General features: G+C 41.7%; 1 protein-coding gene across 1 annotated transcript in view; it reads left to right on the top strand.

Moving 5' to 3' along the window:
- Positions 1–15,834, top strand: part of ALDH1L2 (aldehyde dehydrogenase 1 family member L2) — a 50,090-nt gene that overhangs the window by 21,884 nt on the left and 12,372 nt on the right. Inside the window, exons 10-19 of the mRNA XM_028533328.2 lie at positions 1,497–1,644; positions 8,084–8,203; positions 8,775–8,902; positions 10,601–10,751; positions 12,338–12,408; positions 12,485–12,590; positions 12,819–12,906; positions 13,389–13,482; positions 14,868–14,967; positions 15,595–15,693. Coding sequence (XP_028389129.1) covers positions 1,497–1,644; positions 8,084–8,203; positions 8,775–8,902; positions 10,601–10,751; positions 12,338–12,408; positions 12,485–12,590; positions 12,819–12,906; positions 13,389–13,482; positions 14,868–14,967; positions 15,595–15,693 — 1,105 coding nt within the window. The remainder of the gene's footprint in view (positions 1–1,496; positions 1,645–8,083; positions 8,204–8,774; positions 8,903–10,600; positions 10,752–12,337; positions 12,409–12,484; positions 12,591–12,818; positions 12,907–13,388; positions 13,483–14,867; positions 14,968–15,594; positions 15,694–15,834) is intronic.

The following is a 15,834-nucleotide window of genomic DNA, read 5'->3' as shown; positions in this document are numbered from 1 at the left end:
AGTCAGAACTTCTCTACAGAGGTTTACAGGAAGTAGAAAGGGCTGGAATCCTAGAAAGCCTTCTATGGCGTGAAGAGTGAACCAGAATCCTAATGGTGGACAATGTTGCACGGGTGACTTTTTCTTTGACACTCTGGCCATTCACTAAGTAAACAAAGCAAAGAATGGTACTCCTCTTGTCCCTGGCTGGTGTGGCTCAGTGGACTGAGTGCCAGCCTGAAAACCAAAGGGTCGCCAGTTCGATTCCCAGTCAGAGCACATGCCTGGGTTGCTGGCCAGGTCCCCAGTGGGGGGGGGAGGGGAGTACATGAGAGGCAACCACACATTGATGCTTCTCTCCCATCTCCTCTCTCTAAAAATAAATACATATTTTTAAAAATTTTTTTAAAAAGGATGTTACTCCCCTTGACATAATCCTTCATTCCACGAAGTGAGTGTTCTTGACAAATATTCTATTTATTCTCTCATTTATTTAACAAAATCTATCGAACACTTGCTGTGTATCAGGAACAGTGTTCTTCACTGGGGATACGGTCAGCCACAGCAAGGCCCCCTCATTTATGAAGCTTTTTTTACTTCAGGAATCAAAAACAATCATCTCAAGAGCAAATGTCATTAGCAAAAGTCAAGAGTTTTGGTTCCTCTAAAAAAGATAAGTACAATAAATTTTAAAAGACTTTCGGTTCCTCAAATCACAGATTTCTCAGCTGTGACTCACGACTGCCCAGAAACTTCTACCTTGCTCAACCAGAGATTTCGATATCGTACTGTTTGTCAGTACTGTTTGTTCGCTAGCAAGCTGCTCGTCCATTAGTGCTCATGCAGGAACCATCCATTTCCCCTTCAAGTATCTGACTTACCCTAACCTCTTACCTGACACTACCAAGGTACCTCGTCTCTTTTAGGGAATGAAGGACCGAACCACTGTGGCAGGCTTTCTTTACTGCGTCTAGTACCCCGATGCTATTCAAGCAATGTCAAGTAACAGCTTTAATTCTAAAAATTAGCAGTGAAAAAAATCGAAGGGTTAGAAAAGACTTCAAAAATTCTATTGACCAGTGTTTCTAATTAGCACCTACATTAGCCACGCAATACAAGCAAATGTTTGTGTGTCTTACACATAATGTAGAGAAAACATTCTAAAATATGACTTGTATTTCTCATCATCTTTACAGTTAGGAAATTTCCTTTTTTTTTTCTTTCATTTGAACTGATTTTATTAGACCCTATTATCTTGCTTCCATGGCAAGTGATTTAAAATGTTTTTGCCTTGATATCTTTTCTTTTTAGGCATGTAGAAAGTTAAAAAAAATGCCACTGTCCTTTCTGACAGCTTTTTAATCTTTTCTCCCAGTCTTATTAATTTCTCTGGTTATCATAGAAGATCTCACAGGATGTAAATAAGCAAGTGACATAAGTCTTACTTCAAAGCAACTTGACAAATATAGTACTCCTTTAAAAAAATGTAAGTAACGCGAGCTGGTTCTCATCTTCAGGCTGGTTGAAGAGATCAGACAGAAATGTGGTGGGCTGCAGTTACAGAACGAAGATGTCTATATGGCCACCAAGTTTGCAGACTTCATCCAGAAAGTCGTGAGGAAACTGAGAGGAGAAGATCAGGAAGCAGAGCTGGTGGTGGACTACGTAAGTCTATGGTGTTTAAAATGTGAATCATTTAAATCAGGGGTCCCCAGCCCCCAGGCCACACGGCCGGAGGTGAGCAGGCGGAGCTTCAACTGCATTGGCCACTCCCCATCTCCCGCAGTAGCCTGAGCTCCGCCTCCCGTCAGATCGCGGTGGCACTAGATTCTCACAGGACCACAAACCCTACTGTGACCCGGGCATGTGAGGGATCTAGGTTGCTGCGTGCTCCTTATGAGAGTCCGATGCCTGGTGACCGAGGTGGGGCTGAGACAGCGATGCTAGTGCTGGGGAGCGGCTGCGAATACAGATCATCACCCCCAATGGGACCACCTAGTTGCAGAGAAACAAGCTCCGGGCTCCCACCGATTCTGAATTATGAGGAGTTGTATAACCATTTCACTATGCATTTCACTGTAATGATAATAGAAACAAAGTATACAATGAATGCAATGCACTTGGGTCATCCCGAAATCATCCCTGCCCTCCCTCTTTCTCCCTGGTCTGTGGAAATATTGTCTCCCATGAAACTAGTCCCTGGTGCCAAAAAGGGTGGGGACTGCTGATTTAAATCCCTATACTATCAGTGAATGCTATGTCTTTTATCCACTTGCTTCTACCCTTATAGCTTTTTAAAAATAACAGTTGTATAGCCCTGGCTGATGTGACTCAGTGGATTGAGTGCAGGCCTGTGAACCAAAGGGTCGCAGGTTCGATTCCCAGTCAGGGCACATGCCTGGGTTGCAGGCCAGGCCCCCAGTAGGGGTCACATGAGAGGCAACCACACATTGATGTTTTCCTCTCTCTTTCCCTTCCCCTCTCTATAAAAATACATAAAACCTTTTTAAAAAATAACAGTTGTGTTGAGGTATAATTCAGATAGCATAAAATTCACCTTTTTACAATGTAGAATTCAGTGTTTTTTAGTATATTCCAAGTTATGCAACCATCACCACTATCTGACTACAGAAACTTTCCATCACCCCCAAACAAAATGCTACATCTATTGGCAATTATTGTCTGCTCTCTTCCCCTGGCCTCTGGCCCCTGAAAACTACTATTTCACTTCCTGTGTCTATGTTTGCCTGTCTAGATGTTTCATGTAAATGGAATTATACAGTATGTGGCCTTTTGCCTCTGGCTTCTTTCACTTAGCATAATGTGTTCCAAGTTCATCTGTGTTGTACAGGATACTATCACTTCATTCCTTTTTCTGGCCAAATCATATTACATTGTGTGAATACACTGTATTTGGTTTATCCATTCAACAGTTCATGTGCATTTGATTTTTTTCCTACATTTTGGCTGTTATAAATAATATGACTATGAAGATTCATGTGTAAGGTTTTTATGTGACCCTATTCCCCTAGTTCTCATGGGTATATATTCAGAATTGGAGTTAATGAGTCATATGCTTCAAACATAACTCTATGTTTGACTTTCTGAGGAACTACCAAACTCTTTTCCAATGAAGTGACATCATTTTACAAACCCACTGGTAGTGTAGGAAGATTCAGTTCTCCAGGTCCTCGCCAGTATTGGCTACTGTCTGTCTTTTCTGTTATAGCTGCCGTTGTGAGTATTTCATTGTGGTTTTCACTTCCATTGCCCTAATGATTCATGATGAGCATCTTTTTCATGTGCTTATTGGCCATTTGTATATCTTCTTCGAAGAAATGTCTACTCAAGTCTTTGGCCCATTTTTAAATTGAGATATTTGTCTTTTTAATTTTTGAGTTGAAGAGGCCTTTGCATATTTTGGATACTAAACCCTTTCAGATATATGACTTACACATAATTTTCTTTTTATGTTTTTGATAGTGCCCTTTGATACACAAAAGTTTTAAAATTTAATTAAGTCTAATTTATCTGCTTCTAGATGTCTTGTCTTATACCTTTTTTGCTTCTCCAATCTGCCTTTACTGATTTCTTTTGTGTTATGTGGACATCGTCTAGTATCCAGTTTAATCCCTTATTGTTACTTGTACTGTATATTTTTGGTTATTTTCTGAGTGGCTGCCTTGAGGATTACAATGAACATTTCTGCTGAAGACACTTTAATTCAGATTAATACTGATTTAATACCAATAGCGTGGAAAAGCTTTGCTGTAATGTAGCTCTGCTCCCTACCCCTTCGTCTCTGCTATTACTGGCATACAAATCACATCTTTATGTATGATAAGCTCACCAGCATAGTTTTATAATTATTGCTTCATGCAGTTGTCTTTTACATTTATACTGACTTTGGGGTTTACCTTCATCAGGGTTCATTTCTTCTTCATGTAGATTTAAGTTACTGTCTAGTGTCCTACCATTTCAGCCTGAAGGACACCTTGTAGGACTTTTCAAAGGGCAGTGTACTAGCAATCAGTTCTCTCAGTTTTTGTTAATTTGGGAATGACTTGATTTCTTTGTTTTTGGAGGATATTTTTGCTGTAAATTACATTTTTGGTTGACAGTCTTTTTCTTTCAGCTCTTTGAATATGCCATCTAATTGCCTTCTGACCCCCACAGTTTCTGGAACTAAGTCATCTGTTGATTTTATTGAGGATTTCTTTTATGTGATAAGTTCCTTCTCTTTTTCCGTTTTCAAGATTCTTTCTTTATTTTTTGACCACTTTATTATGATGCATCAAGAATAGATCTCTTTGAGTTTGAGTTTATACTACTTGGACTTGTTGAGTTTCTTAAATGTGCATATTATTGTTTTCCATCAAATTTGGGATATTTTCAGCCATTATTTCCTCAACTATTTTTTCTGACCCCTTTACCCTCTCCTCTCCTTCTGGGACTCCCATTATGCATGTGTTGGGACATTTTTATGGTGTCCCATGGGCCTCTGAGGCTCTGTTCATTTTTCTTTATTCTTTTTCCTTTCTGTTTCTCAGACTGGATATCTCTATTGACCTATTGTCTAGTTTTATTTTCTTTTTTTGCAATTTTTATTTATTGATATGAGAGAGAGAGAGAAAGAGAGAGATCAATTTGTAGTTCTACTTACACATGCATTCATTGGTTGCTTCTTCTATATGACCTGATCAGGGATCGAACCTGCAGCCTTGGCGTGTTGGGACAACATTCTAAACAGCTGGGCTACCCAGCCAGTGCCTATTATCTAGCTTTCTAATTCTTTCTTCTGCTGGCTTGACTCTACTGTTGAGCCCCTCTAGTGAATTTTTAAATTTCAGTTATTGCAATTTTCAACTCCAGAATTTCTATTTGGTTCTTTAAAAAAAATCTTAGCTCTTTATTTATTTTTTAAGATTTTATTTATTTATTTTTAGAGAGAGAAGGGAGGGAAAGGGAGGGAGAGAGAGAGAGAGAGAGGGAAACATCAATGTGCGGTTGCTGAGGGCTGTGGCCTGCAACCCAGGAATGTGCCCCGACTGGGAATCAAACCTGCGATGCTTTGGTTGGCAGCCCGCGCTCAGTCCACTGAGCTATGCCAGCCAGGGCCTTAGCTCTTTATTGATAGTCTTTATCTGGTGAGACATCATTCATTAATCTTCCTTCAATTTTTTAAAATAGAGTTTCCTTTAGTACTTTGAACATATTTCTAGAAGCTTATTTAAAATTTGGTCTAATAAATTCAATATTTCATTTTCTGTAAGGCTAGTTTCCATTGACTATCCCCCTGCCACCTCTGCCATGTATGGCCCTTCATTTCCTGTTTCTGCACATCTTACAATCTTTAGTGGAAAACCAGCCATTTTAAATAATAGAGTGGCAGCTCTGGAATCAGCTCCCTCCCTGCCGAACCCTGACACACACATCTTCACGGAGATTGTTGTCATTGCTGGTGGTTGTTGTTGCTGCTTTTTCAGTGTTTTGTAATTTTCTTGAACTAACTCTGTAAAGCCTGTAGTCTGTTGCTTGTCACCACCAAAGTCTCTACTCAGTTAACTTCATAATCAGCTAATGATTGGACATAGATTTCTTTACATTTCCTTAACCAATAAGTCTTTAAGCCTCAACTGAGGGACTCTGTGTGTAGGAGTATTGCTTTAAAGCTGGCAGTTTAAAGCAGGCAGTTTACAACTCTACCTTAGTCTTTACATACTTCCTGCTTGCACAAGGCATCAGGTCAGCTATAGGTACAAGATTAGGCCTTTCTCACGTCTTTCCTGGGCACATATACCGGCCTTCCAGGAATGTGTCAGAGCATCTTAAAGCTTCCTATGGATATCTCATGCCTGTTTTTCCTTTTAAGTTCTTTGACCACCCATCTGTTAGCTCCATTTGGTGTTGCTGCCTCGAGCAGCTGCCATGTTAAACAATTGCCACTGATTATTTTGGACAAATGCCCTGGGCACAAGGCTGTTTGTGCAGTTAGCTCTAAGTCAAGTCAAATAAAGACAGGCCCTGAGAATGAAGCTTTTTAGGGAGCTTCCAGACCAAATAGTAATAACTCTCTAAGGATGAAGCTTTTGGAGAACTCCAGACCCATTTCCCCCTCCAGTGGCCAAGAGGCTGCTGATTTTCACGCTACCATAGTTGCAGGGATATTGGTTTTCAAGTCACTGCAGAACTGCCAAGAAAGAGATGGGACTAGAGAAACTTAACATGCCACTCAGATCACCGTTTTTAGAAAAATTCAGCTGTTTTTGTTGAGTAAATAGATTCTTACAAGCCTTTGATTTCTTTCCAGAGTTCTAAGAAAAATAAGTTTGACCATATTTTCTAATGTTCTCATTGTTTGTATAAAGGAGTGGATTTCCAGAGGTCTTTAACTATTCCAAAAGTACTACTCATCTTTTTTTATAAAATAAAACTTAGGTTGCCTTGGCTGGTATGGCTCAGTGGATTGAGTGTTGGCCTGTGAACCAAAAGGTCATCAGTTCGATTCCCAGTCAGGGCACATGCCTGGATTGTGGGCCAGGTGCCCAGTTAGGGGTGTGCAAGAGGCAACTAACTCATCAATGTATCTCTCACACACCATTGATTCTCTTCCTTTCTTTCTCTCTCCATTTCCCTCTCTCTAAAAATAAATAGATAAAATCTTTAAAATAAATCCTCCCTATATGTTAAAAAAACAAATAAAAGTTAGATCAATTTGGCAAACAGTTTAGCACCATCTGGTCAAGGACATGAATTCTGGACTCAGACTAACCTAGGTTTAAATCCAAGTACTGGCTGTGGGACCTTCTTCTCTAAGCTTCAGTTTCTTCAGATGTGAAATGGGACACTGACAATACCCACCCGATGGGATTGTTGAGAGAATGCAATTCCATATAATGCATGTAAAATACTTAGCATAGTCCCTGAATGGTCACTTTAGAAAACTGAACTACATGCAAGGACTGGAGACATTGGTTCGGGTGACGTTTCCTTCATGATATCCTACATAAACACAATGCAGGCAACACATATGAAGAGAGAGGAAGTGAAAATGGGAACAGAAGGAAAGAAAACTCAAAATGGCAGCCGCATAAAAGGAAACCTATTGATAAAGGCAATTTAGTGGCTTTACATGGACGCAATGGCTGCACTCCGCAGATGTTGCCACTAGATGGTGGTGTGTCCATTATCTGGAAGTCTTTTGACTTTGTTTCATTTGCATCCAAACGAAAATCAGATCTTTATAAAGGCCCAGCCTCCAGAGCTTCCGTCTTCAAAGACGCCGACCTCCAGCCTCAGTAGCCAACCTGCGAGTCCTGAGGCCCAGCTCTTACCTCTGCTTCTGGACAGCAGGGAGTCGAATCCCACTGACTTCACTTCTCTCTCCGCATTACTGACAAGTTCCTTTTTTTTTTCTATTTTGTTGTTGTTCAAGTACAGTTGTCTGCATTTTCACCCCACCACACCCCTCACGCCCCACCCATCCCCACTTCCCTCCCTTGAATCTACCCCCCCTCTCCCCTGTGGCTTTGTCCATATGTCCTTTATACATGTTCCTCGATGGCCATATTATCCCCTATTATCCTTCTCCCCCTTCCTCTCTGGTCACTGTCAGTTTGCTCTTTATTTCAATGTCTCTGGTTGTATTTTGCTTGCTTGTTTGTTTTGTTGATTAGGTTCCAGTTAAAGGTGATATCATGTGGTATTTGTCTTTCACCTCCTGACTTATTTCACTCAGCATAATGCTCTCCAGTTCCATCCATGATGTTGTGAAGGGTAGGAGTTCCTTCTTTCTTCTGCTTAGTATTCCACTGTGTGAATGTACCACCATTTTTTCATCCACTCACTGGTGTAAGAACAGACACATAGACTGATGGAACAGAACAGAGAGCCCAGAAATAAACTCAAGTCTCTATGGTCAATTAATATTTAACAAAGGGGGAAGAAGCATAAAATGGAGTAAAAATAGCCTCTTCAACAAATGGTGTTGGGAGATCTGAACAGCTACATGCAACAAAGTGAACAAGCATCTTTATTGCTATTCAGTATCAAATGGATAAGCACAGAAATCCTTCGAATCTGTTACCATAATCCTCTCTCTCAGGTTTCAAAGGAGATCAATGAAATGACAGTAAAAATGCCCTATCAGTGTTTCATAAACGGACAGTTCACCGATGCTGAGGATGGAAAGACTTACGACACTATCAACCCAACAGACGGCTCTGTGAGTAGCGACCCAGTGAGCACCGTGACCAGAGGTTGTGGAGTTTTGGTTTATAACACGCCGGTAAAACAGACAGTCTCAAGAATTACTTTATTCTCTCACCCTGCCTCTGAGCATTTAATATAAATGTGCTTTGTGCATTCCTTTCAGCTACTCAATTCTGGTGCTGGCTGTTAACTATAGTAACCTATTTTAGAGAATGCATATGCATGACAAGTTTAGACAGACATGTGTACACATCAGAGGCACGCCTACACATAAAGCTGTATGTGGGGGGAATTTTCAGACTTCGAAAGCCCATGGAAAGAAACTCGGCTTCCCTAGACACTAGAGGAAATCGTTCCAGTTTTCCTAAATGTGTCTTTCCATAACACAGTGTGAGACGAGAAGCACCAAATTTCAGGCTTACAATTTTCATGTTAAAATCGTTTCTCTTTGTTCATTACCAGAGGTATTGGTTTTCCATCATAAAATCCTCTGGATTTTAAAGTGTAATGTTAATTCTAAGGAGCATATTCATATATCTTGCTATAAAACACACGTTAACCTATTTCTACTCACCTTGAAATAGACGATATGCAAAGTATCCTATGCTTCTTTGGCGGATGTTGATAAAGCAGTGGCAGCAGCCAAAGATGCTTTTGAAAACGGTGAATGGGGAAGAATGAATGCGCGAGAAAGAGGAAGACTGATGTACAGGTAAGTTTTCTTAAAACGCAGGTCTGTGAACGTTGACATTGACTAACATTGCCAAGATTTAAAATACTTCTTCAAAACATTCTAATATGTACCTATTATATAACATGTCTTCTATTACTTACATCATGTAAAATTTCATATATATGAGTTCCTGACTTTTGTATTATTGTTTGTATCAGTCAAAATCCCAGTAAGAAATTAAGGGTTTTTTTTAAAACATTTTTTTAAATTTATTTTTAGAAAGAGGGGAAAGGAGGGAGAAAGAGAGGGAGAGGAACATCAATGTGCGAGAGATACATCGATCAGTTACCGCTCGCACACCCTGAACTGGGGACCTGGCCTACAATCCAGGCATGTGCCCTGATTGGGAATTGAACCAGTGACTTTTTGGTTTGTAGGCCGGCACTCAATCCACTGAGCCATACCACCCAGGGTGGAAATGAAGTTCAATAAAGGACTCTTTACCAAGATGTGGGCAAGGTCAAGGGATAATGAAGTTCCCAGGGTGACCAGCAGGGAGCATCTACCACTACTCAAAAGTCCATAGGGACAGAGGAAGGGGCTGTTACAACATCTGGCAAAATCTAAAGCTATAGGAGAAGGCCATGCTATGGTGGCTTTTGGTTGGGGGACACAGCAGCTGCTCAACCCCAGCCCCTCTGTAAGGCAGCCAGGCGTGTCAGATCCCCAACCAATTTGCTTTTCACTCACGAGTCTTCTGGGGGCGCCGCCCACTGGACTCTCAGTGGCCCCGCCCAGTGAAAGGGCAAGGAAGCCAGGGGACGAAGTCTATGAAGGTCATTTTCCCAGGTGGCAGAGCAGGATGAAGCGTGAAAAACAACAAATGGGGAATATCCAGCGCCCTTTGTTTTCAAAGGCAAATTTTAAGTCTCCTTTATGTGGAGGAAACAGAAGCAAGGAAGGAGAATACTGAGATAACTGAGTATGTCAAGAAAATTTCACTTCTATCATAAATTAAGTTTTCTCCTTACTGCAGCCAAATAGCTGACCTTCGGCAAAAGATCTCTTAGAGCAGGATCTGGAGGAAGCACTAGGGTGGGGGGATTTCATGCTGGCTTTGGAATGGTCCAAAGAGGACAGCTCAGAGAACTGCTAAAGGAAAACATGTAGCAAAGGTGAGAAAAAAGATGGATTTTGACTCTTTCTTAGTGATTCGAGAGTCCTGCACTTATCTTCCCATAGAAACTGGACACCAAGCAGAAATCTGTTGCAGCGTCTGTAGTTTGTTCTATCCATTTGTATCATGTCCTCTTCCGTTAGTGATCGGTGCGGAAATATTTCTGCACCAGCCGGAGATCCTCGCGTGTTCAGTTTGCAGATTCTCCCAGGCTGGGGGCTGCGCTCCAGCCTCTCCCGGTATATTCGAGAGCTATCCACATGCGCCCGTCTCCTAACACTGATCCCCTTGGCCGGCCTCCATCACTCTTCTACTTCTCACCCACTTAGGAGGTGAATGTGCAGGCTTCCGACACCCTCTGCTTCTCTTGCAACTCCCGAAACAAATTATTTACGACATTATTTGTTTAACATCTGCCTTCCCATATTCTCCGTGAACACAGAGACCCGGTCCGTTGGTGTTCACCTCTGAATTCTCTGCCCTTAGGATGGTGCCTTATACAACACAGGGGCTCAATTAATATTTGTCTGGGGGGGGTGTTTCTCCCACTGACCATACAGGCTTGCAGACCTGCTGGAAGAGAACCAGGAAGAGCTGGCGACCATCGAAGCCCTCGACTCGGGCGCCGTCTACACCTTGGCTCTGAAGACTCACATCGGAATGTCTGTGCAAACATTCAGATATTTTGCTGGCTGGTGTGACAAAATTCAGGTAGGTGCAAATGTTGTATGTCTCCATGCAAGATCATCCCAAAAGGAAAATGACGAACATTTATTCGTTTTTAAAGACACTGTGTCAGGGCCCCCCCCGCCTTATGGAGCAGGTTTTCTCACCTAATCCTTATAGTAGTCATCTGAGGGGGGTGCATACCTACCATCCCTTATTACAGGTGAGGAAATGGAGGCTTGAGGACAGTGAATAACTTACAATGGGAATATAGTAAGTAAACCACAGAGCTAGGATTTGAACTCAAAGTTTTTCTGAATTGAAGTCCAGTGATGCTGTTTGTACTTGAACTGTAATTTCTCTGGAGAGCACCTAATCTGCTAGACATACAGGGAGGAGCCTGGTACCGTGGAGGGATTGCAAACTCAAATGCCTGCGGAGGTCAGAGAGCGAACATAGATGGGCTAAGCAGCCTGGGTATAAGAAAAAAAGTTAAGACGTGGGTACAATACATATTTCCTTTTCCTTTTACTATAAAAAATAGATGGGACATTTGTATGATGGCAAATGGCAACCATACTTGCCCTTGGCATTGGGGCTACAAAAGGGAAAGATCAGGCTTACATTAAGCAGCAGAATTCATGCCACTCATAGACACACGATAATCTCTGCAGTGCCCACCAGTTCAGCAACATTCCGAGCAGGGAGAAGGAAGGAGTGGGAGTGGGGAAAAGGGGAAGAGAGCACTTGTGTGAGCTGAGCCAGCCTACTTGAAAGAGCGTTCCCCTCCCAATGCCTTGTGCTGACATCTTCCACTGACCTTTCCCATCTACTATGAAAACCAGGAAACATTTTCTTTTATCTGGGCATATTGCCATCCCCATCATTAATGTCAAGTTTCTGTTATTAAGGACAGAGAAGAGAATGAATTTTGAACAGGCAATTAACATTCTCTGCCATGCTAAGAAATTGGAATGGAGGTGAATAAATTAAAATTATGTTTATTCTCCAGTGATTCCATTCTTTCAATAAAGAAATAGTTCCCTTCTGGGTATGGATATATTTATTATAAATTGAACACCACCTTTTCATATCAGGTAGGAAAAACAAAAGTCAGAAAATTCTTTGAGAAAAAATTTTCTCTTTTTCTTTTTCTTTTTTTTTAAGATTTTATTTATTTATTTTTAGAGAGGGAAGGGAGGGAGAAAGAGAGTGAGAGAGAGTGAGAGAGAGAGAGAGAGACATCAATGTGCAGTTGCTGGAGGCTGTGGCCTGCAACCCAGGCATGTGCCCTGACTGGGAATCAAACCTGCGATACTTTGGTTCGTAGCCCGTGCTCAATCCACTGAGCTACGCCAGCCAGGGCTAAAATTTTTTCTTTAAATAAAAAAATTTAAACTACCTATAATATCCTCAAATCTCTAACCTATTTTCAGCAGATTAACTTTACTCATTTCAAAGATGGATCCATTTCCTCTTGTATACCCTCTCATTGGCGCCCCGACCCAGACCCGACCCTGCAACCCAGGCATGTGCCCTGACTGGGAATCAAACCGGCAAGCTTGTGCTTTGTGGAACGATGCCCTGCCCACTGAGCCACACCAATCTGGGCCAACCTTTTTGTTTTTTAGGGCTCTACAATTCCCATCAACCAGGCCCGTCCAAATCGCAACCTGACCTTCACCAAGAAGGAACCACTTGGGTAAGATAAAGAAAGCGTCTCCGAGCCACTTGTGTTAGTCTGAGACAACTAAGGATGTCGTCTTCCTTCCTCACAGTGTCTGTGCCATTATCATCCCCTGGAATTACCCGCTGATGATGCTGGCGTGGAAGAGTGCCGCCTGTTTGGCAGCGGGCAATACCTTAGTGCTCAAGCCAGCGCAGGTAAGACGCGAGGGAGGGGCCGGGTGCAACCTCTCCTCCTCTCTTAGTTACTTATACTCAGAGACATACATGCTCTGCACAATTTTGCAACTTTGCTGCAAGTCTGCAATTATGTGAAAAAGAAAAGGAAAACTAAACTCTAGTGCAGCCATAGAGGGAAAGTTGGGTATTTGATCTAAAGGACAGGACGACGTCTGAAGGAGGTCATTGCTGTCTGCTTCTGCTCAGGTCACACCCTTGACTGCTTTGAAGTTTGCAGAGCTCTCTGTTAAAGCAGGTTTTCCAAAGGGGGTCATCAACATCATCCCCGGCTCAGGTACGGACCCGCTCCACTACGGTTAATGAATGGTGCAGGGGGGGCTGAGGGGCTGTTTTCCCACTCCAGACAGTCCTGAATTATAACTACACATTAAAGCTGAAGACAGTGTACCAGACAGTTAACTTAAGGATATGCTTCCCATGCACTAAAGTCTTAAAATGGAAATGTAATGATGCATGAGTAGGGCAGGAGGGACAGAAATTGTACAGCAGTGTTAAACTACCCTAAGGTGGCCCATTTCAATTTTTAAAACCTATTTTGGAAGATTAAGAAAAAACCCAGCTTACCCATCTTTGGGGGAGGATGGGAGTTGCATAAAGGATATCACTTAGAATTTTGTCAGCTTATAACTAATACAGAAAAGGTAAAACCAGGATTTAAATGAGAGCTTAGCCATCTCCCTCAATGCATTCAAAGCCACCCCAGCCATCAGAACTTGACCCGTGTTTGAAATAGTGTTTGACTCCCTGATTCTACAGGTGGCGTGGCAGGACAACGCCTTTCCGGACACCCCGATATCCGCAAACTTGGTTTCACTGGCTCCACTCCTATCGGCAAACAGATCATGAAGAGGTACTCATTTGAATATGTCGCTTTGCTTGCAGACCCTGTTAAACCAGGTTTTCGGTTTATCTTTTGCGTCTTTGAATAGGGGCTTGTGGAGGGAGAAAAACCACATCAGATTTAGAAGAGAAATCTACTTATCACTGCAGGGTATTGAAAGGTTTGAATATAATAAAATACTTTCCAACGTGTAAAGCCCGCAGTCAATAAAACTAGAGCCATACTGAAATGCTACACCCCGCTGGTAGTTTTAACAACCTAGCACAAAACATTTGCTGTGCTAGATCTGTGACCAAAATTGTCTTTGGAGCATAAGGACGAACCCAAAAAGACACGTCAACGACAAATGTGGACTATGAATAGAATGAATTTCTAAAAAGCAGTAACATTCGTTTTTAGAAAGTTACAGATACCTTAAATGTCCAAAAGCAGGCGGTGGTTAAAGTATGTCAACATAAAGGAATACTGTGCAGTCGTGTCCATGGGGCATTTTAATAACATTGAAAAGTGTTATTAAAATGGTAAGTGGAAAAGAAAATAAGGTATAAAACTCTATGTATTGGGCGATTCCCAACTATGTTAAACAAGGCAAAGGCTGTGGTTGGACACGGACCAGAAATAACTACATCAAAATGATGAAAACAATGGTTAGTGAGCCATGGAATTGTATGTGGTTTTTTTTGCCTTTGTGCATTTCTTTACATTTTAAAAATGTTTTAAATCATGCTTTTGTCAGAAAGGGGAAATAAACAATATACTTATAAAAATCTATATTTTCCCCCAGTGTTCCAGTACTCTGGTTTGGGGCTAAATTCTTTGCCAGGCTTTTATATAACCAAACTTCTTATACCTAAAAAATCTGAATTTACCTATGAGGATCTCTAATCATTTACCACAGAATTTAAAACAAAACTTTTTATTACAGAAAATTTCTAATATAGACAAAGCACACACAATAGCATAACAAACTCCCATGTGCACACCACCCAGTTTCAACAATTTCCACCTTTCTACCACTCATGCTTTGTTTTTGTATGAGTTTCTGAGTATTTCTAAGGCTCAATTGTTTTTCTTTAAAAAAAGAGATTTTATTTATTTTTTCAGAGAGAGGGGAAGGGAGAGAGAAAGAGAGGGAGAAACATCAATGTGTGGTTGCCTTTCATGTGTCCCTCACTGGGGACCTGGCCTGCAACCCAGGCATGTGCCCTGACCAGGAATCAAACTAGCGACCCTTTGGTTTGCAGGCTGGCCCTTATCCAATGAGCCACACCAGCCAGGGCTCAATTATGTTTTCCATATCCAGTGGTAATTTATGGTAGGGAGAGAAAGAGAGACAGACAACAAAAAGGCAGAGGGAGAGACTAAGTGTTCATTTCCCGCTTATTTTTCTCTAGTTGTGCTGTGAGCAATTTGAAGAAAGTTTCCCTTGAACTTGGTGGCAAATCCCCGCTTATCATATTCAATGACTGTGAACTTGACAAAGCTGTGCGAATGGTAAGAGTATGTCACTTCCAACTACACAGGTGCCTACTTCTAAAACACATCTCAGTAAAACAGAACAAAATAAACAAAAAAAACCCATTTTCCCTCCTTGCTCGTTAGAAATCTTAAAGCGAGATTCAGTCTTGCCTATTCATATAGAAATTATCCTCTCTGTGCTTAGATTTGAGAATACTCAGGACAGTTAATTTTTTAAAATAACATCTTTATCATTTGTCTCATTCGGGTGTTTTTAAATCTTGGGAGTCAGGGAGTCTTTCTGAACATTTATGATTTATACTAATTGACAGAGAGATCTCAAAAGCAAAATTTGAATTTATAGAACAATCTAGGTTTTCTTGCAACACAAAATTTGTCTTTGGTGGCATGTCCTCCGTTTTACACACTTCTTAAGTGCTCATGGACCAAAATGGGGACAGGAGACCCAACACCCCTAAAAGCACGCTAGGTCAGAGCGGAGTAGTCCCAGCAGCTCTCACCACTAAGCGGGCCAAGGGTTTTCTGGGGCCCCTCGTGCTGCCTGCTGCCTTCCAACAGCACCTGATGCTCGGTGCCTGCACTTTTCGGACGAGCCCACCTTCCCATGTGGCACTAACAACCTCTTCTCCTCTGCTGCCCAAGGGCATGGGAGCCGTGTTCTTCAACAAAGGAGAGAACTGCATCGCAGCAGGGCGGCTGTTTGTGGAAGAATCCATCCACGACGAATTCGTGACCCGAGTGGTAAGGCTCCTTTCAACGGGCTCTGTCAGTCCAGCAGGAATCGTTTCTACTCAAAAAGTACTTCTGAGACGTGGTGAAGTTGTAGGTGTGATAATAATACTGTGGTTATATTTTTAAAAAAAACAACAACAACAACAACAC

This window comes from Phyllostomus discolor, chromosome 2 (genome assembly GCF_004126475.2).
Source record: "Phyllostomus discolor isolate MPI-MPIP mPhyDis1 chromosome 2, mPhyDis1.pri.v3, whole genome shotgun sequence".
Classification (NCBI taxonomy): domain Eukaryota; kingdom Metazoa; phylum Chordata; class Mammalia; order Chiroptera; family Phyllostomidae; genus Phyllostomus; species Phyllostomus discolor.
Note: the sequence above shows the minus strand (reverse complement) of the source record. Positions and strands in the feature narration are given on the sequence as shown.